This window comes from Symphalangus syndactylus, chromosome 14, assembly GCF_028878055.3.
Source record: "Symphalangus syndactylus isolate Jambi chromosome 14, NHGRI_mSymSyn1-v2.1_pri, whole genome shotgun sequence".
NCBI classification, from domain to species: Eukaryota; Metazoa; Chordata; class Mammalia; order Primates; family Hylobatidae; genus Symphalangus; species Symphalangus syndactylus.
The window spans coordinates 37,785,418-37,808,114 of record NC_072436.2 but is presented as its reverse complement, the minus strand read 5'-3'; the positions used below and the strand labels follow the sequence as shown (position 1 = coordinate 37,808,114).

The window sequence follows — 22,697 nt, the reverse complement described above, 5'->3', positions numbered from 1 at the left end:
TTCCTCCTTAGCTGACAGTGTTCTGCAAATGTCATTTATGTTTTATTGACTTAATAAAACTACCAGTTTATTCAACGTTCACCATAGGTCAGTACCTCATTTAGGTCTCATCAAAACTATGATATAGGAACTACTATCATTCTACTTTGCAGATGAGGAAGCAAAAGTGTAGGAAGTTTCTATCACTTGCCCAAGACCACACAATTAGAATCTGAAAAGGTGGTAATGTGTCCGCCTAAAAGCCCACGTTTCCCAGACAACCTGCAGCCATACACAGTGAATAAGGTGCCAGGTGGGGCTTCCAGGAAGGACTCCTAGAGGGGCTATCTCAATGGGGAAGTTCGCTCTTTCCCCACCCACTTCCTCTTCCTTCCTGCCTGGAACACAACTAGGATTAGACAAGGGTAAATTTGAGGTCGTATGTTAAGGCCATGGAGCAGAAAAGAGTCTGGGACCCTGATGGTCATGAAGCCACCATACAAACCCCACGCTACCTACTCCACACTTGCCACTAAGCCTAGTCCTAACGGCACACCCTAGGAAGGACAGAGGCCCTCAGCCCTGTATTTCCTGAGCTACCCTTGAAAGTTTTCAAGACAATTTAATAATGTCCCATGAAATTCCTCTTTAGGGCAGATTAGCTCACTAACCTGAAATAACTAAAGGCAACATAGTCTTGTGCTTAATTAAGAATGAAAGAAAACCTAAAATGCATTTCTAATCTATTCTGAAGGGGAGAGCTTGGCCTTGAATGCTGAGGACATGTCTTCTAAGAAACGTTTTTACTTCAGAGGGGAAATGACACACCAGAATCCTTCATTTGAATGGATCCAACACTTGAGCGATGGCTAAATGTCTTATATATTATTTATTTATTTATTTAGAGACAGAGTCTTGCTCTGTTGCCCAGGCTGGAGTGCAGTAGCCCAGTTTCAGCTCACTGCAACCTCCACCTCCCGGGTTCATGCAATTCCCCTGCCTCAGTCTCCCAAGTAGCTGGGACTACAGGTGCACACCACTGTGCCCAGCTAAGTTTTGTATTTTTTAGTAGAGACAGGGTTTCGCCATGTTGGCCAGGCTGGTCTCGAACTCCTGACCTCAAGTGGTCCCCCCCACCTCAGCCTCCAAAAGTGCTGGCATAAGCCACCGTGCCCAGCCATGAAATGTCTTTAAATAGAGTAAAAAGGCCAACCCCAAGTGGAATTTGGGAGAATTTTACACAACCCACACAGTGTAGGAGACCAATATACAGAGACTGGTGAAGTTAGAAATTCATCCTTCTAGAAAACATAGATAAAGAAAGAAGTGGGAATACAGGTAAAATGCTAGAGCAAGGAAGCCCACTATCACCTGAGACAAGAACATCATACTGCTTCTCTAAGTAATGGGAGGTTCAGAGCACTGTGTGATGTGCACATTGCCTTCCTGTATTTCCTTCATGACCTTGATTCTCACTTAGAGAACAAGTCTGCCTCGTTTACCACTCTATCCGAGACCTCCAAGAGTACCCGAGACCAATACTCAACAAATACTCACATTGACCTTAACTACCTACTGTCCTCCCTGGCTCTAGCCTTATCCCCTCCCCAACCACCCTTCATCCCATTGTAGCTAGAGTGGGCCTTAAAAACACACAATTACAGCTCTCCTTTCTCTTTCAACACCCTCTTGTTATTAACCTCATTACAGGACCTTGGCTCTACTTTTCTGTATTTTCCAGCAGTTTGTAGGCTGTTTCATCTCAGTGCCCAGCAGAGTGGAATTTTAAAAATCTGTTAGATGAGTGACTGCTAAGATGTCATACCACATGTTAAAATACATGTCTTTTTATTAAAGGATTCTACTTTACATGCCAATGTCTAGCATGAAGCACTTTGTACTTTTCTAAGCCAAAAGGAAGTATAGCTAAATAAATGCAACATCGCCTGACACACAGGAGAGCTCAGTAATTAGTAGCTCTGGATTATACAAGCCTTCTAACATTGAGATGTATCGCCACATTTGCTAGCATAGGAGGCTCACACAAAGGTATGAAATACCCTACTGCTACAAGGAAAGTGTTTTTTTTTTTTTAAGTACTTTCTATCATAGATATATTGACAGATTTCAAAGAAGTTTGGTGGATAAGTGGACCACTGCATCATTTTCCCGTCATGCAAGGTTTTAAAAACTGGCTCATTAGCAGTCCACAAAATCAAATTAGTCTTGGTGAGCATTAAAAATAAAATCACACATTTGTAGCACTAAATATTGTTTTGTAAAATGTTTCAGAATTCTAAGTTTTGTGTACACAGAGTTATACTATTAAGCTTCTTACTAGGTGCTGAAGGAAAAAGAAAAGAAAGCCTATCTTCTGCTGGGATATTGTTTATTATCAAGTTTCTCTGCTGGGGGGTGAGAAGCATCAAGCTGTTTGGTTTAAAGACGCATTTTTAGTCCTTATTTTGTCATTACGAAAATTATTTTTCATCTTTGATGCTCACCTTCCCCATTTTGGTGGAGGGGGTGGAAAATGCTTTTTACCATACTGCAAATACAGTACTCCCTCAATTACCTACATGCTTCAAGAAATACACTGATTTTTAAAATTAGAACTAGAGTTCAAAGCACACTAAATTAAAATTTTCTTGATGACTAACAGATTTACCCTTAGTCCTCAAGGGTAAATTCTGTTCAGTATGTGTGATCTTGACCTGCCGCATTTAAGAGGGAGGATACTTCCTGAATAGGAAGCATCCACGACACTCCTTATAAGGGAAGCCCGTTTTCTCACGACCATGCAGATTTTGGTTCAGCAGGGTTGAGCTGAGGCCTGAGATTCTGCATTTCTCACAGGCTCCCAGGTGATGCTGATGCTGCTGGTCCATGGACCATACTTTGAGTCCTGAGGAGCCCCAATGCTGGAGGGAAAGGTGGTGAGACCTTGGCCTGGCCTGCCAGGCCTCTTCTATACTACCTGGGCCACTAGCTGCAACCTGACTAGATGGGACCACAACGGTTTCCATAGGTAAGAAACATTCTAAAATCTCAGGTAACACCAAGTCTTTCTCTTAAAAAATTATACAAAAGGAGTACAAATAAATGCTTGGTCTCTACCACCTTGGCCTGCCATAGAGGACAAGGCAATTCAGTTTCTGTCTTCCCTGGTAATGCTGACAGCACAAGTTCCACCCACTCCAGCAGCCCGGACATCAAGCTGTTTCTGGGCTCCACTTTACCAGTCATACACTCACTGCCACTCTGGTCAGTACACAGGGCAGGGTCCCCGCTGTGCACAGGAGGGGCGAGAGGGGGCAGCAGCCTGCAAACATTAAAACAAACCCCTACTCAGAAACTTGGGACTCAGCCGGGCGCAGTGGCTCATGCCGGTAATCCCAGCACTTTGGGAGGCTGAGATGGGCAGATCACTTGACGGTCGGGAGTTCGAGACCAGCCTGGCCAACATGGTGAAACACTGTCTCTACTAAAAATAAAAATTAGCTAGGCATGGTGGCATAGGCCTGTAATCCCAGCTACCCGGGAGGCTGAGGCACGGGAATCGCTTGAACCCAGGAGGTGGAGGTTGCAGTGAGCCGAGATTGGGCTACTGCACTCCAGCCCAGGCAACAGAGTGAGAGTCTGTCTCAAAACAGTAACAAAAAACAACTCAGGACACTGCCCAGTCACCTTCTCTTCTCACTGTTGGTGGCATAGAAACAGGGTTAAGATGGGGACAGATATTTTCTTAAATTCTTGACATGCAGACCCTTAGCAAATGCAGACAGCAATTTTCTCTTCTCACAGTCAGCACCTCCCTACTCCCTCCTTCATATCTTTGACACCTGGCACATTTATACAGACTGGTTCCACAAAACACTTTTTAAATGTGCATTTCTTTAATTTTTAAAAATATACACAGGAGAAGCCATGTGTTTTACATAGGAATACACACATTAACAAAGCATTTCTTATAGTTTTCCAAAACTCTATTGTATCAGTCTGAAATTTATAAATTAAATATATCAGAATTCTTAAAGTTAAAATGAATTCCCTGAAACTACTGGATATGCTAGACTTTTTCCAAAATCAAATGAACAAAGGATATGGATGTGGTTTGTGTTAAATAAGGTTTATTGTTAGCTTTATTGCCTATAGTCTATAAGATGCAACTTTATTGTGCCTTTGCAAACAGGATACATTTCTTAAAAAATTGATCAAAATTTTCCATACATATAGCTCTATATGATAGATTACAGTGCAACACTATTCTCGTTACATAATTATAGAAATACTATAGAACCCAAGAGCACGGGGTAAGCAAAATAAATACAATCCTGAGCCATCTGAACAAGATGATTTGATGAATCCTTTAGTGTAAGTTTAGAAAACACAGAGAAGGAAAAAAATACATGCATACTGCAGTCATGAGCAAAATACATCAAACACCTGTTCCTTGCTAGGTGCAGGTGGGGGCAATGGTGAACTTCAGACACATGCACACTCACTCACGCTCCCATTTTCTTCTGCTTCCCTCCCAACCCCAACACATTCATTCCCGCCCCTTCCCCAAAAAAAGATCAGGCACTAAATCCTAGTGAACCCCACAACTGCCTTGCTGGAGAAGGTTAAGTGACTGCTAAAATAAGAGTGTATGTAGGTCCTCACCTATAACATGAAACAAAGCACGTGCTGTAAGCCAATTCCAGCTGCTTTTGCCTCTTTGGAAGTAAATGAAGCATATGCCCACTACAGCTTGAAACTGTAGCGGAAATGTCTTGAAAACAAAATTTTGTTTCTCTTGCTATGTCTTGAAGTAAAATCAACAGTGGAAAATTCATCCTAAAACTGCCTCATCTGCTATTAAAATACATTTGTCATTCTATTTTTGGTATCTATTCAATTATAGTTCATTAAGAACGGTTCATGAAGCTTGTACCTGCTTATGATAAACATCAGTGTACCACACAAAACCTGACACAGCTAGACAGGCTTATGAAACACCAAACCTTCTATGCGTTCGTTGCTAACATTCCCTCAAGACCACAGCATTCTAGTGTTACCAGAGATAAAGTACGTATAGTTAAGTGATGAAAGAAAGGTATTTGGTTTGTGTCGTCACCTTATACATCCTAGTGATGAAACTAACCAAACTATGCCTCCATGCCTTCCCTGAAAATAACCTGAGTCGGCTGACTAAACAGACTGAGCAGCATGGCTGTCAGTCCACTTTATCAGAGGTTGAGCTGGAAAACCAGAGGGCTAATGTAGTCTACCAGCAGCTTGTGCGGATAACCAAGTTCTTGGCTGTTGCAGTGTCCACTGTCCCAAAGGCTAAGCCACTGAGGTGGAAATCAATCACAGCATAAAGAAGACTGAACTTAAGCTGCATAACCTGCGAGACTACCTGCAGAGGACAAAAGAGGATCCTCATTTCCCACAAAATGTGGTGTGGGTTTTAGTGTCTCTGTATACATTAGCTGCTACAGAAAAGTTAAGATTTACTTCACAACTTTCTTATTTTCAATTAAATGCTCACACACTCAAAAAATACACACCCTATGAATATGAGGTGGCTCTTTTCTTCAAAATTTTTAAAATAAAGAGGCACCAATACCCGTTCATTTATGTATTAGAAGTCTTGTATAATCACCAATAAAACAGAAATAGCATCTGTGATCACACAACGGAGAAAAAAGATCAAGAGACAACCTTAGCCACTGTAAAACTGTACTTGAACACTCAGATGCTCTGGCTAAGTCAGAATCTAAAGATTTGCTAATAAGGTTTTATTGGTTTAGCATAGTCCCATGGCCTTTGTCTATAACTGATATGTGGAAATGGTTCCCAAGGAAATTTAAGAAACCATTCTGAAATTCTGTCTTTGATGTACATTATAATTAAATGTGACTGTTATAAACATTGCCTCTATCATATTATCTTTTGTAAAGTGGAGGCAAAGAGAGACAAAAAGCATCCTCCTGGACTGCTGACATGCAGAAAGCATCAGTGATGATAGGGTTGTGACAGCATTTATGGAGTTTCTAGGGTAGAGAAGACAGAATGCTGTATCTCAGCATCTTTGGCTAAGGTCTGGCCTCTTTAAATCCACCTCTCCCTCACATTTAGTCTCTCATGAATTTTAAGTCCATGCACTTAAAGACGGTCACAAGATATAATTTCCATGTAATATGTCAGATTCACAACAGTTTCAGATTTTTGGTCCTCACCCTGCCCAGTGGGAGTACCCAGGCCTTACATAGAAAGCTGCAGAGTCCAATGCTTCAGTTAAAGCATGTTCTTTTCAAAGTTTTCTTGAGCTGCACAAAAAACCGTCAACAGTTTTTTGGCTCCCAGCACTGGGAGAGGCATAAAGCTGAGCTCTGGCTTTTGTCCTTAGAAGTGGCCCGAGCCGACTGTATGAAGTGTCTGGTCATCAAACACATTTACCACCAGCCTTCAGAGTACACCTGTCTCATTCAAACCTTACAGGAAGCCTAAACGTTGTGTAGGTGTTTGGGGTGGTGGAAAGATGAGAATAAGCTAAACTTGGCCTAAAGAGAAAAAGGGAAAAAAAAAAAAAAAGAAAGAAAAAAGAAACAAAAATACAACACTCTAGGTTTTAATTCAAAGGAAAAATATATATATAATAAACTGGTTTACACCCTTGGTCAGACCGTTGCCTGGAATTCTCTACCTTCTCTTTCACAGTCCAAAGAGTTTGTCTCTGTTCTCTTCCTTCACTGCTTTAGTAAAGAGAGGGGGAACTTCAAAGAAGATTCCAACAGTGAAGCAGAATCATGGGGCAAAAGTCACTATGGGGCCAGACTGAGGTTGGACCACACAAGCACTCCGAGCTGGGCCAATCCCAAGCGCTGGTGAACCTGCACAGCATGGAGTAGCCATCCACATAGACTTGGCCACATGGTACTCACGCAGAGGTTTTCCACAGTACTCTTTCTCCTCACAAACCAACCCCAGCTCTCCCAGGTAAACATTTCAGAAAAAACATCCAGGCTGGTGTACTACTGTAAAACGCTGCCAGTTTCTAATTAACTTAGCACCAAATCTGTGATTCCCCCTCCCTCGAACCAAGTCCATCTGTAGTTTAAAATGTGAAGTGCCACATTTCTCTTTGCTTCTGTGTTTTCTTTTTTTCATTTTCTTTGAAAGTATTCCTATTGATGTTCACTCTATGTCAGATGAAATAAAGTTGCAAAATATTTGGTGATTTCCGTGTAACATTCTTCTTATACTGAAGTAACTGCATGGGTTTCGGTCAGAATTATGTCCACAGAAGTTTTTTCCATGTAGTTCGTCATACAGAGAGACTCTTACACATGGCTATTTTTTGGACAGTGCATTAAATCAAGATACCTCACAAGAGAAAAGATCATTATCTGTATCCATTAGAATAATATACAGATTCACAGTCAATGAGATGATACACTTTGAAGAGAGGCATCAAACATTATACTATTCAAACACAAAAACAGCAATAAACGTTCTGCACTACAGAAAATTTGCTAGCTTCTAACTTTAAGGATTTAAAGTGATGGGTCTGGTAACTGCATTTTAGAACTGGAACATGCTGCTTTCCTTCCAGATACACAATGTTTGATGCTGGTGCACATATATAATACACACATGCACAACACTGTGTCTGCAATGATATAATAGGGCTACCAAGACCAAGAGAGCAAATATCAACTTAAGAACACTTCTAACTTTAGAATTTCATTTTATTAAACATACTTTTAAAACAAGCACCTCTTGGCAATAAAAGCAAAAAAAAAAAAAAAAACCCCAACCAAACAATAGTACTCCTTCCACTCTATGCTAACGGAAGACTTCTCACACCACCCGGTTAAACAATGAAATTCTTAAACACGCAGCCTGCTGGGGCTGCATGCAGAGCTAAAATGCAGGTGTGCTGACTTCTTGGAGCTGGAGCAGAGGAAAACATCAAAAAGCAAATCTGGAATCTATCACAGCTTTCTTTCTTAAGCAAATAAAAATGCAAATTAGTTTCATAACCACAATTCCATTTATCAAACTTTTTCTGAAGAATTTTCATTTAATTATGTATACATAACAAGAAATAAAACTTTTTCACAAACACTCTCAAGGCTTACGATTATCAAGAAAATGACAAAAGTAAAAGCAGGAGAAATATTAAACACATGGCGGGGAGGTCAATTTCCTTTTCTGCTCTTAAAAAGTAAAAAAATCACCATATAATTAAGTACAAAAACCTGCATTGAATGACAACTGCTGGTGTATTTACTTGATCAGAAATGAAGACCAAGAATATAATAAAGCCCTATGATAATATTCACCGGGAGCACTCCCCTCAGTGTGTGTACACTAACAGGTTGGCAAAGTTTCTGGAGCATTAGCTTATAGAAACACAGGAGTCCTTGGTTAGCTGCATTATATGGAACGTTCTCTTCTGAAATGCACCCACGATTCAGTTTCACTTACAAATTACAAACTAAAGTTATCTCTTCAGAAAAATATCTGTTTGGCATCTCCTGGACTTTGTTCCATTGGACAGTAGGGACATTTTAATCTAAAGACAAAGAAGGAAACACTGAGTGAAGGAGCAGGCTCAGTACTGTGTATTCAATTTTTATCTAGTTATAGAGTATCTTTAACAATCATACACACATATAAGAACACACAAAAACAAGTCTGTTTGTATTTTGCATTGAGGATGAACTATGCTTTCCCTTAATATAGGTGCCAAGATTTGAAGGGTCACAAATACATACCACCCATGCCAGATCCTAAATTGTTTCTTAAACAAAACAAAGGTAACTTTTCTGGAAATTGTTTTTGGGGTTTCGAAAATAAATTCAATTTATCTTTCCCAAAGGTTTAGGTTGCATCAGTCTTTAAATGAATTTCAAACGTACTGGTCACACAATCCATTCAAGGGCAGCAAATGTGATGGCAGCTACAAGCCCACACCAAGAACGGTCCACATGCCTCACAGTGACACATGAAACCAGTACAGCCTGAACTAAGGTCAACAATTTTGGCCAGGCATGGTGGCTCACACCTGGGAGGCTGAGGTGGATGGATCACTTGAGCTCAGGAGTTTGAGAACAGCCTGAGCAACATGGTGAAACCCTGTCTCTATTAAAAATACAAAAATCAACCAAGCATGGTGGTGTGCATCTGTAATTCCAGCTACTCAGGAAGCTGAGGCATGAAAATTGCTTGAACCCAGGAGGCAGAGGTTGCAGTGAGCTAAGACAGCACCGCTGCACTCCAGCCTGAATGATGGAGTGAGACTCAATCTCAAAAAAAAAAAAAAAAAAGCTGAGCTCACTAACTAAAATAAATTACAAATGCATATATCCTTTGAACCAGCAATTTCAGTTCTACGAATTTATGTATCAGGTATAGATAATTCATTCAGCACTCTGTTTTTTTGTTTTGTTTTGTTTTTTGTTTTTGTTTTTTTGAGATGGAGTCTTGCTCTGTCGCCCAGGCTGGAGTGCAGTGGCATGATCTCGGCTCACTGCAAGCTCCGCCTCCTGGGTTCACGCCCTTCTCCCACCTCAGCCTCCTAACTGAGACTACAGGTGCCCACCACCACACCTGGCTAATTTTTGTTTTTGTATTTTTAGTAGAGACAGGATTCCACCGTGTTAGCCAGGATGGTTTCAATCTCCTGACCCTGTGATCCGCCTGCCTCGGCCTCCCACAGTGCTGGGATTACAGGCATGAGCCACCACGACTGGCCTTCACTTAGCACTGTTTAGAGAAACAAATGTTCATCAATAGGGAACTGGCTACCCAATCATATTTCTATACAGTAGAATATACTGTAGCTTTAACAAAAAAATAATGAAGGCTGTTTCTGCAGCATAGAAAAAGATCTCCAAGATACATCACTAAGTGAAAACAGCAAAGTATAGAACATTTTTTAGTATGTGACCATTTGTATAGAAAAGGGGAAAATCTATCACCTACCCCAAAAGTTAAGTTAAAGACATGCTTATAAATCTAATCACCAAATCCATAGACAAATTAAAAATACTCAACTCAGATACCCACTTTGCCAGATGAATAGTTAAGAAATTTATTTAGTTCTAAATCTAGCTACATTTTTTAAATCCTCATCACTTCTTATTCTCCTACCAAGTTCCAAAACAAAATTTATTTGCTAACATTTTTTAAAAGTCAGACACTTACTTGCTACCATTAAACATTTTATTCAGGGCATCTCTTGATATAATATGACCACAGACCAATTTCATGGGTGGATTGTTATCTGTTGTTTGCTGACGAAGAATGGGGCAGGCAAATATAGAGTGATACCAGCACTTTTTACCAAGGTCCACTTCAATCTGTTAAAAAAAAAAAAAAAAACTAAAAAAGCTGAAGTCACATTTCACAAAACCATCCACATGGTAATATACATTGTGCAGCAAAGAACACTGATCAGATCTATTCACCTGAATGTAACTTTCTATAGCACTCTTCTAACTCAGATGGACAGTCTTAGTGATTCAAAGTGTTAAATTAGCCTTCAAGATTATTTTCAAGAAAGCTGACAAAGTGTAAAAACAAGTCTGACAAACAATGACCAGATCACCACCTCTAATGGCTTTAGTGGCTTGACACACAGTCTTTAGGTGAATTCAGATTTTAGTCTGCTCTTAGTGCATGTCAGAGATGCTTACAACATAAATGGGAAACTGCCAGATGCCAGGCACCTGCCTCCACAAAACAAGTGAAGGCTCAAGTTCTTTTCACTTGTTCAAGTTAGCAGCAGTAGAGCAGGAGTGCTACTTGTGTCCTGACCACACTCAGGACCAGGACTGCACCTGTGCCTTTAATCAGAAAAGATCTTTGAGGAGAAGCTGGGGCAACCAACTGACAGGGTTACCCACTGGAAGAACAAGGTAACTGCAAATAAACCTGTGTACAGGTGTGGTATAAAACGGGCAAAAAAACAAATGCGTATGTTAGCTTTTCAGGGTCTGTGACACAATCATGACAGGAATGACAATTCCAGGCCAGAGCCTCAGTGCCTGTCAGAGACCTGGTGGAAACATACATACAATGACCTTTGCCACTTCACATCATAACTGCACCATGGCAGCCACAATTTGAGTGCCTACCATGTATCCCGTCTTGTTCTAAGCATGCTTATGTTATCTCTAGCCTTCAGCAGCCCCATAAAGAGAAAGCTGGTCCTTGTCTTAGAGACGAATACACTACTGCTTAGAGAAGTTCTAGAGTTGGCAAGTGATTGCGCTGATGTTTAAAACCATGGTCTTTCCATGAGAGCAGTAGAAATACAGTACTAGAGACCCACTGATGACTGCAAGTGTTATGACCTTTAAGAGCTCTATACTTATTCTATTGGCATTAGGAAAATGTAACCAGAACAAACTCATGATCTGATCGACACCAATAGTTAAGACAAAAGTAAATCCAATTAAATTTGCGTTTATATTAGAAAAACAATCACAGGAGTGGTTTGTGAACTGCACTGAACACACTGCATGCTACTGTATGTACAACCCTCCCCACTTCTGATGTTTCCCTTCACCAGCTTTCAAAGGCACCTCAAGTCAAAATTATAATACTCCTCCTCCAGGGTTCCCAAAATGTACTAGGCTCCTCATTTGTATTGTTTAATCTTTTATATATCCATAAAAGAACTCCTGTCAAATGGCTACAATGTTTCCTGGTTAAAAGGTAAGATGAACATTTAAAGATGCCATCTTCTTCTAATGGCAGTAAAAGTAAATAGCCAATAGAAAATGGAACTCACAGGTAATTCATCTTTCTGGTTCCAAACTCCAGTACACTGCCTCTGTTCAATCACGGCTTTGATGTTAATTAAAGCTGGCAGTGCCACACAACCTGCTGAGAAACTGGGAGAGCAGAAGAAGAAACGTCAGTGCCAGGCCAGGTGTCAGGCCGCTTGGTCCAAGGAGACATCAATTTCTCCAGACTCTATGTGCCACAGACCCTGGCCACTGGACAGGGTGAGAGCCTTCTGTTCTGCTAAAAGTAAATCCAGCCATTTCCACTAGAAGAAAAATAACTTGTTTTCCCTCCCCTTCTTCCCCAGGCCCACTGGTATATTTCCTGAAGTTACTGAAAACCAATCCCAGTTAAAAAACAAAACAAAAAATAAAACTCTAAATTTTCTAAATAAACCTCACCAATATGGGGGTAAATGCAGTTAAAGAATGCAAACGTTAAAAAAAAAAAAAAAAACTCATCTGCTAGGGTAATTTAACTTTAGCTTACTTCCTCACAAAATAGAAAAATAAAGTTTTAAAACATGCATTTTAAAAAAGAAAGCAACTTTGGAGAACCAATTAATTCAAATGAAGAGCAGAAATTAAGAACTATTACTCTTCCAAATATGGTAGTTTTAGCATCTGAGTTTGAAGGAAAAAGAGATGTTCTTGCACAAAATTCTTCATTCAGCAATATACAAGACATAACTTCCTTTCCTATTCCCTTCCTTACAGACCATATACCACCATATTTATTTTTCTTACAAAATGTGCTCCAAGGTATATGCTAATTAGAACAATGATACTCAAAATGTGGTCTGCAGATGGTGCTGATTTATATACCATTTTCAATCCATAGGAAAGAAGTATAGAATTGAGAATAAGGTTTTTAGAGAATTTCATAACAGCAGATGGTGGTGGCTCACTCCTGTAATTGCAGCACCTTGGGAGGCCAAGGTGGGAAGATTACTTAAGTCTGGGAGTTTGAGACCAGCCTGGGACATAGTGAGACCCCCGTCTCTGCAAAAGATATAAAAATTAGCCATTAGCCAGGTGTGGTAGTGTGTGCCTAGAGTCCCAGCTACTGAGCAGGCTGAGATGGGAGGACGCCAGGAGGTTGAGGCTGCAGTGAGCCACGATCGTGCCACTGCACTCCAACCTGGGCAACAGAATGAGACCCTGTTTCAAAAAGTAAAATATAAAGAATTTCATAATAATCTTACATTAGTGCCAAAAAAGGTTTTATATTGCACAAAACAACTGGATTTAATGGGCTCAGCTTATCAGTCAAATGACATGCTTGCTCCTGAAACATGTTTTCTGCATAGTTCCTCTTATCCCCACATCACCCCTGTCCAGGGTGGAAGCACTCATTTCTCAGATCTGGAAGTGTTGGCAGCCAACTCTCAGCTGTGTCCGTCTCTTCAGTACTGTCCTCAGTTGAAGAGAGTCATCTGACCACAGTCACATCCAGCAATTGCTCCATGTGAGGGTACAAAAGCCCAGCCCTATAGGCCCAATTTGGGACAACTCCACAGGCCCACAGCAGCTCCAGAGCTCCTCAGGGATGGGAGAGACCTTGTTGCCACTCTAATACAGTCCAACTTTCCTCTCTGCCCAATCCTGCTGTTTTCATTCTCCCACAGGTGCTGATGTCAATAAACTTTCTGAATGTACATTCCCACTTCACAGTCTTCCTCAGAGAACTTGATGGCATCAACGCCTCACATTATAGCTAATTGCATCTGTCCACTCCTACTCTAGGATGGAGCACCCTGTGGAATGCACCTTATTCATCTTCATATCCAACACGGTGCCCACAGTGCCTGGCACATAGCAGGTATGCAAAACATTCGTGGAATTAAATGAATAGAAGAGCTAAAAAAGAGTTATTTTCTTACAAGAGTTTCTTAAAATGTTTTGGTTTCAGGACCCCTTTATATGCTTCAGTATTAAGGATCTCAAAGAGCTTTTCTTTTTGTGGATTATATCTCTAATGCATTAGAAATTAAAATGAGAAACGTAAAAGGTGCCGATTAGTTCATGTAAAAATAAAATACCATGCAATTATTGCAAACATTCTTATAAAAAAATAACTACCGTTTCCAAAACAAAAATATATTTGTGAGAAGAGTGGCACTGTTCCACACTTTCACAACTCTCCTGAATGCCTACCTTAACAGAAAGACAACTGGATTCTTATAGCTTACTCTGCATTAAATCTATTGTGATATGTTCTTCTGGTTGAGGTAAGTGAAAAAAAAAACCTTGTTTCACACATATGTGTAGTACTACTTTGATCGCTTTGGATCACTGTGGATACTCCTCCTTAATACCACACCAAAACTGACTTTTCATAGTTTTGGCTAAAATAGGTAGTAAAGTTTTCTAAGGTTAGTTGCAGAGCAGAATCTGAAATTTTACCATTGAATTTTTTGTACCCTGCTACATTGAAATCCATTTGTCTGTCTTGTACTTTGAATGACTCTTTTATTCATGCATGCTTTCGTAAAATCATACTTAATTAAGACCTTTCAAATGTGACAGGCTTGCTTCATTCACTTAAAAAAATGGCTGGGTGATGTGGCACACAACTGTACTCCCAGCTACTCAGGAGCCTGAGGCAGGAGAATCACTTGAGCCCAGGAGTTTGAGTCCAACCTGAACAACATAGCAAGACTGTCTTAAAAATTTAAGAAGATTTAAAAAAAAAAAAAAAAAGAAAAAGAAAAAGAAAAAAGACTGCCAAAAACCTGAGTGTGAGTAACTATGTTAATGATTCTTCCAAGTAAAAACTATTCCATGGCTGGTGCAGTGGCTCACGCCTATAAACCCAGCACCTTGGGAGGCTGAGGTGGTGGATTGCCTGAGGTCAGGAATTCGAGACCAGCCTGGCCAACATGATGAAACCTTGTCTCTACCAAAAATACAAAAATTAGCTGGGCGTGGTGGCAGGCACCTGTAATCCCAGCTACTCCAGAGGCTGAGGCAGGAGAATCGCTTGAATCCAAGAGTTGGAGGTTGCAATGAGCTGAGATTGCGCCACTACACTCCAGCCAGGGGACAGAGGGAGACTCCATCTCAAAAAAGCAAACACAAGAAAAAACAAGTAACAAACAAAACAAGTATGCCATGAAAAAAAGTGACTAGCTAGCTCATAACTCAAAACAACATACTTTTTCTCAAGACAATTACCATACTTTGACATGAAACTGAAGTGCTTTATGCGGATTTCCTATTTTGTCATACAAATTATTAAGATGATGTGTACTGAGAGGTCAAGATTTAATAAAACTAGTAATTTTAATGTTTCACCAAGAACATCCTTTTTTAAAAAAGTTTTTTGTAGAAATGGAGTCTAGCTGTGTTGCCCAGGTGGGTCTCGAATTCCTCGTCTCAAGAGATTCCCCCACCTCAGCTTCTCAAAGTGCTGGAATTACAGATGTGAGCCACCACACCAGGCCAAAAATATTTTTTTTTTTTTTGAGACAGTCTCGCACTGTTGCATGGGGCTGGAGTGCAATGCTGCAATCTCGGCTCACAGCAACCTCCGCCTCCTGGGTTCAAGAGATTCTTCTGCCTCGGCCTCCCGACTAGCTGGGATTAAAGGCACCCGCCACCACGTCCGGCTAATTTTTTGTGTTTTTAGTAGAGACAGGGTTTCACTATGTTGGCCAGGCTGGTCTCAAACTCCTGATCTCGTGATCCACCCTCCTAGGCCTCCTAAAATGCTGGGATTACAGGCGTGGTTAAGTAAAACTAGCATTTCTTAAACTGCAAGTGTGTGGTGGTGAGGAATCCAGCAAGTATTTGTGGAGTTTGTACCACTGCCCCGACTTGTGCTAAGGCTCTAGCAGTTTAGTCCACCACTGTTTCTGGACCATCTATACTAATGTCAACACAGTGGAAAAGGCTCTCAGGATCCTGTGAGGTTCATACACTACACTTTCAAAACCGCTTCTCTAAAACAGCGTCATTGCCAATTGTGATATCTTTTGAAATACCAATTGCACTCTTCTTCAGAAAGACAAAAGTTATTTTGCCTTTAAACATCAAGAACCAAACAAGTTAAGGGAAGGTGATAATGCAGTGCATACTTCAATAACAGACAGGGCCAATTTCCATACCTGACACTGAGAGGGGACTCCACGGAGAGCCCCAGGAGGGCACAAGCATCCCGTGTAAAGATGTCACAGATATCAGCCCACTGGTTTGCATCAAGTAGGTGAACATATGGTGAGTTCTCAATCCCTTGTCTCAGGTACACAAGGCTTCCCATCAAAACCTGAATGTCTAAAAAAAGCACCAGCAAGAAAGCATTAGTTTGCTTGCAGTAATAAGCTGGGAAAAGCAAGAATACCCCCACCCATACTGATACAGCCTAAAATAATGTATTAACAGGTCTTTTAAAACTCTGGTCCTTAAGCTTGGTTTCTTCCTTCATCCTAAATTAAACAGCATGGAGAGAAAAGGGAAGAAAAGGAATGTGGTGAAAATACTGAACTTATAATTTAAATTCTTACCTATAGCATAGTATAATTACCATTACCTAGAGGAGTAACAATTATGTCATCACATTATCTCTGACTGCAGAGTTAATGTATTCCCACACAGATTCGTGGGGTTGACAGTTGCCACCTTGGCTCTCTGACACTTTGCTGTGGCAAGAGCAGCAGCACACAGCCAGGTGGGGGTAGAAAAGAGCAAGTGCACACCTTGCTCTTTCTCAGATCTCCTCTTAGTTTAATATGGAATTCCAAAATCTGCAACATCTCTGACTTCTAAGAGCTTTAATATTTTTGGTTTTGTTCTAGAGCCAGTCAGAGCTTTTCCTGTAAGTGATTATCAACTACAACTGTTTACTGGCAAACATGTATTAGCTCTAGTTAAGAACTGTTAAGTTACAGTGGTGGCTATAGCCCTGTTTCAAACATTAATAACATCTGACTCCAGACTCACCTTTTTGATGATTTAGGGCAAATGGCTGAAAATTTTTAGCATATTGTAATGCCTCTCGCTGATTTGTGGTTCCACCCATTAACAAGCTAATAAAATACAGTCTGTGTAGCTTAAATTCCAAGGAGCTGTTTTGAGCTATAAGCATTTCCCGGTTTGACACTGCCCACCTAAAGAAAAGGCAAAAAAGACTTTAAGAATAATCAAAAGCATAAGCCAGGTGTCTTAAAAACTATTTGAAACCCAGTAAAACAAAAAAGGGGCTTGGTCTGCCATCTTGTGGAAGTCTATGGTAACATCAATCTCTAGGGCTGAGACTTTTGTCAGGAAAGTAACCACCAATAACTACACCTGCAGAGGCCCTTCAGCCAGTGAAAGAAACAGCATTAAGGTAGATGACAATCACTAGAATGACTCTGATGTGTCACATGATGCATCTGAACTTGCACAGGACCACACTTTGAAGCAGTGTCAGCCATGAGATTCACAATTAGATTGCCTAGGTCCACTGCTCTTTTCCTACAAAACTGGCCTAATATATACAAGCATGAATCAAAGATCCTGAAAGGGAACTATACTTTTAAACTTTCAACAGTTCCAAGATTTTGTTCACTTTGGGATTAAAAACAGTAAATACCATTATTTCCCCCCAAGGTGCTTTCAATCTGATCAGGAAGATAAAGCTAGACAAGTATCATACAGTAAATCTTACTCTGCAAAATGATTTGTACAAACAGTTCTAATAAGGGAAAAAACAAGATTCAATTTTAAATGAGCCAAAATACAGCCCCTCAGGCTTCTATAGAACAGTTGGAACAATCAATCTTGAACTGGAACTACCAGGTCAGGTGAGGGCAAAGGCAGGAAAGTATATAGCCAGCTGTTAAAATCAAATTTTGCAATAAGGCAATAAGGAAACATTACTTTATTTCTCTAAATATATTAACATATAGAAGTTGTTAGCATTGTATTATTTAATTTGACCATCAGTTAGACAAATACTCCCCACCTAACCTAATTCACCAAAGACCACTAGAATCTGAACTGGGTAAGAATATAAAATCTCAGTAACTCCATAAACTACAAGAGTAAAACCTTTCAAATTATTTATAATGAATTTGCTGATTGGGATTGGACTTCACAGAGCTGCACTTTACTGGGTCCTAACCTTCCCAGAAAGGGCTGCACAAGCATATAAACATTCTAATTAACTTGCTGATGTATTCACATCTTACAGTCAAATCATGAGGCATCTCTGACTTCAAAGTCAAAGTGGTTTTTAAAAATATTAATCATCTGGATCTTAGAAATATTTACCTAAATTTGTAAGCCTTGGTTCCTTGCCTGGCACTAAAATTATGCAGTCAAGTGGTAACACCAAGTCAAGTAAACCTGCTGACAATAATGTACTTTTTTTTTTTTTTTTTTGAGACAGGGTCTCACTCTGTCACCCAAGCTGCAATGCAGTAGTGTAATTGTGGCTCACTGCAGCCTCAGCCTCTTGGGCTCAAGTGATCCTCCTACCTCAGTCTCTGAAGTAGCTAGGACCACAGGTGCATGCTGCCAGTCCTGGCTAATTTTTTTAAAAATTGTTTTTGTAAACACTATGTTGCCCAGGCTGGTTTTGAACTCCTGGGTTCAAGTGATCCTCCCACCTCAGCTTCCCAAAGTGCTGCGGTTACAGGTGTGAGCTTCCATGCCTGGTCAACCAGCAAAGTACTTCTGGCAGTGGTCTTTCGTCAGTGCCCCACATCAATCAACAGTACCAACAGCACTGTGCTTTTTGCAGTCTAATCTGCCAGGCACCTTATGGATTTCCAGTTCCAAGTAGTGCATTTAAATTAGATCACTTTCCAAAAGTTTATACACCCCTTCAATCATATAAGCATGAGTATGTTTTCCTATTAGCAAATAAGGAAAGGCAGTAAGATTTTTCTTTTTTCTGTTTCTGATATGAGATGTATGTGTAAGGGCTTGTAAAGTCAAAGACTGGAGCTAATAGAGTAACTACAAATTTTAATTTTAAAAAAGTCAATAGAAAAAGAGGAAAAATTCATAAATAGACAATTCACAAAAAAACAAAATCTCATTTTCATAGGAATATGTTCATGATATAGTGTTAAACGGGAGGAAAGTGTGATTTTTTTATTTTTTATTTTTATTTTTGAGAAAGGGTTTCACTTTCGTCGCCCAGGCTGCAGTGCAGTGGTGTGGTCTCAGCTCACCACTGCAACCTCCACCTCCCAGGCTCAAGCGATTTTCCCGCCTCAGCCTCCCAAGTAGCTGTCACCACAGGCGCACGCCACCGCACCCAGCTAATGTTTTGTATTTTTTTGTAGAGACAAGGTTTCACCATGTTGCCCAGGCTGGTCTTGAACTTCTGGACTCAAGCCATCCTCCCGCCTTGGCCTCCCAAAGTGCTGGGATTACAGGCGTGAGCCATCGTGCTCAGCTTGAAAGTGTGATATATATATATATATATATATGTGATATGATATATATATGATATGATATATATTATATATATATATATAAAAAATATAAATTTTTTTTTTTTTTGAGACAGAGTTTCACTCTGTTGCCCAGGCTGGAGTGCAGTGGCAAGATCTCAGCAGACTGCAACCTTCACCTCCCAGGTTCAAGCCATTCTCCTGCCTCAGCCTCCCGAGTAGGTGGGACTACAAGCATGCACCACTGCACCCGGCTCATTTTTGCATTTTTAGTAGAGACAGGGTCTCACCATGTTGGCCAGGCTGGTCTTGAACCCCTGGCCTCTGGTGATCCACCCGCTTTGGCCTCCCAAAGTGCTGGGATTACAGGCATGAGCCACCATGCCCGGCCAAAAGTGTGATATATTTTTAAAAGTAACTTTTAGACACCAGAATGTTTAGCAGTAATGACTCTGGGATTTCAAGCATTATTTATCAACTGCTATACCATGGGCCATGACTAATCGGAACAAGGCACCAACTCTTACATCAGCACCAGGGGTCTGAAACCACCAGGAAGACACACCAATCAATACCAGCTGACCAGCAGTCCATATTACAGTGATTTCTATAACAGTCTATGCTGTCCTATATTTTCCAGGTTTTCTGTAACGAACATGTATTAATTTTACACTTTAAAAGGTAGTAACTTTTTAAGCTAATGTAAAAGTAAAATTTCTTAACTTCCTTTTTTTTAAATGAACAGGCCTATAGAGTAATTATAAATTACTTTTCCTGAAAGTTATGAATTATCAATTTAAGCTTTATAAGCTATAAACACCTGTACTCCACTTAACCTGGAGAGGCATTTATTTAGACAAATACAATTTTTAATGTACTAAATTTATGTTTGCACAGTTTCAAATTTTGCTATAAACAAGGCTATGAAATAAGAAAAAAACTAGCATTGCTTAATTCCTCCCCGCTCCTTGCCAAGAAATATTTAGAAAAGTAAGTAGATACCTTTACAAAAAGGAACTGGGAGGAGGAAAGGACAACACAAAACCCAAATTCATAGAATACAAGTTTTCAAATTTCTTAAAAGTCATATTTCTTTTCATCCTATTCTGAAACAATACTGTCCTCATTTAACTTCTTAATACTATATTAAGCCTAAATTGTACAAGGCAAGGGACTTCCAAGCTTCTCCCTCCCAGGCAAAATGTCATTTTCTAAACCAAGGATGAGACACCCCATTTTTAACTCTCCCAAACATTGAAGCACATGTAAGCAATTAAGGTGAAATCCTCACCTGACATGATAGGACCTCTCTACAGACTCCAGGATTGTAGCCAGAAACCCACATTTGTATTTTCTTGACCTCAATTCCCGGGCCACAGTTAACTGGCCAAATAAGCATAGGTTCTATTCAAAGTTACTCTCCGCAGCTGCCTCCTAATAAGAAAGTCAATCTATTTTTAACTCTATTCACTATTCTTCACTATTCTATGCCTTTTGCTAAGCTCTGGTATCAAGAGTTGCCTTCTGTGATGATCATCGTTAACATCTGCCTTAACAAATCCTTGAAATCTGAGTACAAATTTCACAGTAGCATTCTTACAATAGCAGCTTCTTCAGATAGCTTTACATTAGTCAATTCACAACTTCTGAACATGATAAAAGCATCTTTTCCTGGCAGTGAAGTTCTTCAATATCCTTGTAATTACCATCTTCTTTCAATAAGGCAACTATTATCAATTTGGCCCAAATAGTAGCCAAACTGATTGAGACACACACATACACACATACACACACACACACACACACACACACTTCTCTCTCTCAATCCAAAGTAGAAGTAAATGCTCCATCTAAACCACAAGCATCTTTCTATTCTAGTGCAATATAAGTGAAAAGATGGTGAAGTGACTTTACCCTGGTCTTTATAGTGACAGGACTTTTCCAATATGCTTTGTACCATTAGCTTCCTGTAGGCTTAGGTCTTGCCCTAGCTTCATCTTGCTGTTGTCCTTTTCAAACCTTTCTAATCACATTCAATTTCACTTCTAGAGATTTTTCTTGTCGCCAAGTCCGTCTTCCAATTATCCATTTTTGTAAAATGTCACGTGGGTTTACCCCTGGGAGTTAAGGAGGTGACACAACCACAAAGGTGTTGCCTGAGGGTAACCGACAGTAGATGTGCAGTGATCAAGAGCGAAGTAACAGAACTGGTCATGACCATGATGCACCTGTTATGTACTGATGTGTAGACTGAAGAGCTGGCAGAGAAGTCCGTATTTTATACAATTGTTCACAGTTAATACACCATGGTGACTGAAATCTGAACTGTGTTGTTGGCAGCCAGGTGTTATTTAACTAAACTGTGGTAAAAACGAATTTATGTATGTTAGAAACCCGCAAAGACTGCCCATAGGTTCAGTAAAGAATACAAGGGCTGGGTGCAGTGGCTCAGGCCTGTAATCCCAGCACTTTGGGAGGCTGAGGTGGGTGGATCACCTGAGGCTGGGAGTTTGAGGCCAGCCTGATGAACATGGAGAAACCCCATCTCTACCGAAAATACAAAATTAGTCGGCTATAGTGGCGCATGCCTGTAATCCCATCTACTCGGGAGGCTGAGGCAGGAGAATTGCTTGAACCCGGGAGGCAGAGGTTGTGGTGAGCCAAGATTGCGCCATTGTACTCCAGCCTGGGCAACAAGAGTGAAACTCCGTCTCAAAAAAAAAAAAAAAGAATACAAACAGGAGAGAAAGAACACAGAGATCTCAGTGGTAAGAGGTTACTTTATAAAGACAAGGAAGTTCCAGATTGATATAATGAGGAAAGACATAAAGTTTGAGAACCTGAGCAAGTCAGGGTGTCTGTGGCCCATTCTCATAAATCTTAAAGAATTACAAAGAAAAATTAGTTTTCTATTTCTCACTAAAATGATTCCTGCCCCTGCCCCTCCCCCTTCCTTCCTCCCCACGTTTTTGTTTTTGTTTTTGAGACAAAGCCTCATTCCGTTGCCCAGGCTGGAGTACAGTGGCGTGATCTCGGCTCACTGCAACCTCTGCCTCCCGGGTTCAAGTGATTCTTCTGCCTCAGCCTCCCGAGTAGCTGGGGTTACAGGTGCTCACCACCGCGCCTGGCTAATTTTGTATTTTTAGTAGAGATGGTGGGGCGGGGGGCAAGCAAACTAAAAACGCAGTGAAATTATTAACTCTATAATTTTTTTAAAAAAAATTCTGATCCCAAATTTCCAGCATGGACCACGAGAACACTGTCACCTTTGGAATTACTCCATTTAGAGAAACACTGAAGACCCCAAAAATGACAGTAAGATCAACAGTGTTACACTGATCTCTGTGCACTGCCACTACATTCTTCTGATGAAGAGCCTTTTGGGGCCTTTCCACCAACAAACCCCAAAACAATATTACTTATAAGAAGACTAACTTAGAAGCAATCCACATGTATACAATTACCCAGCAGAAACATTAGCATTAATTATCTTAATTGTCAGGCCTGTGAAAAGACTTGGCACGCAGTTACCTCCATATTT

General features: G+C 40.4%; 1 protein-coding gene across 1 annotated transcript in view; it reads right to left on the bottom strand.

Annotated features, from left to right (window-relative positions):
• Positions 1 to 4,089: 4,089 nt before the first annotated feature.
• The window catches only part of RMND5A (required for meiotic nuclear division 5 homolog A), a 58,907-nt gene continuing 40,299 nt past the window's right edge, over positions 4,090 to 22,697 (bottom strand). Inside the window, exons 5-9 of the mRNA XM_055243619.2 lie at positions 16,710 to 16,876; positions 15,878 to 16,043; positions 11,774 to 11,876; positions 10,183 to 10,337; positions 4,090 to 8,548 (exon numbers count right to left, since the gene is read on the bottom strand). Of these exons, the coding sequence (XP_055099594.1) occupies positions 8,485 to 8,548; positions 10,183 to 10,337; positions 11,774 to 11,876; positions 15,878 to 16,043; positions 16,710 to 16,876 (655 nt within the window). The 3' untranslated portion in view covers positions 4,090 to 8,484. The remainder of the gene's footprint in view (positions 8,549 to 10,182; positions 10,338 to 11,773; positions 11,877 to 15,877; positions 16,044 to 16,709; positions 16,877 to 22,697) is intronic.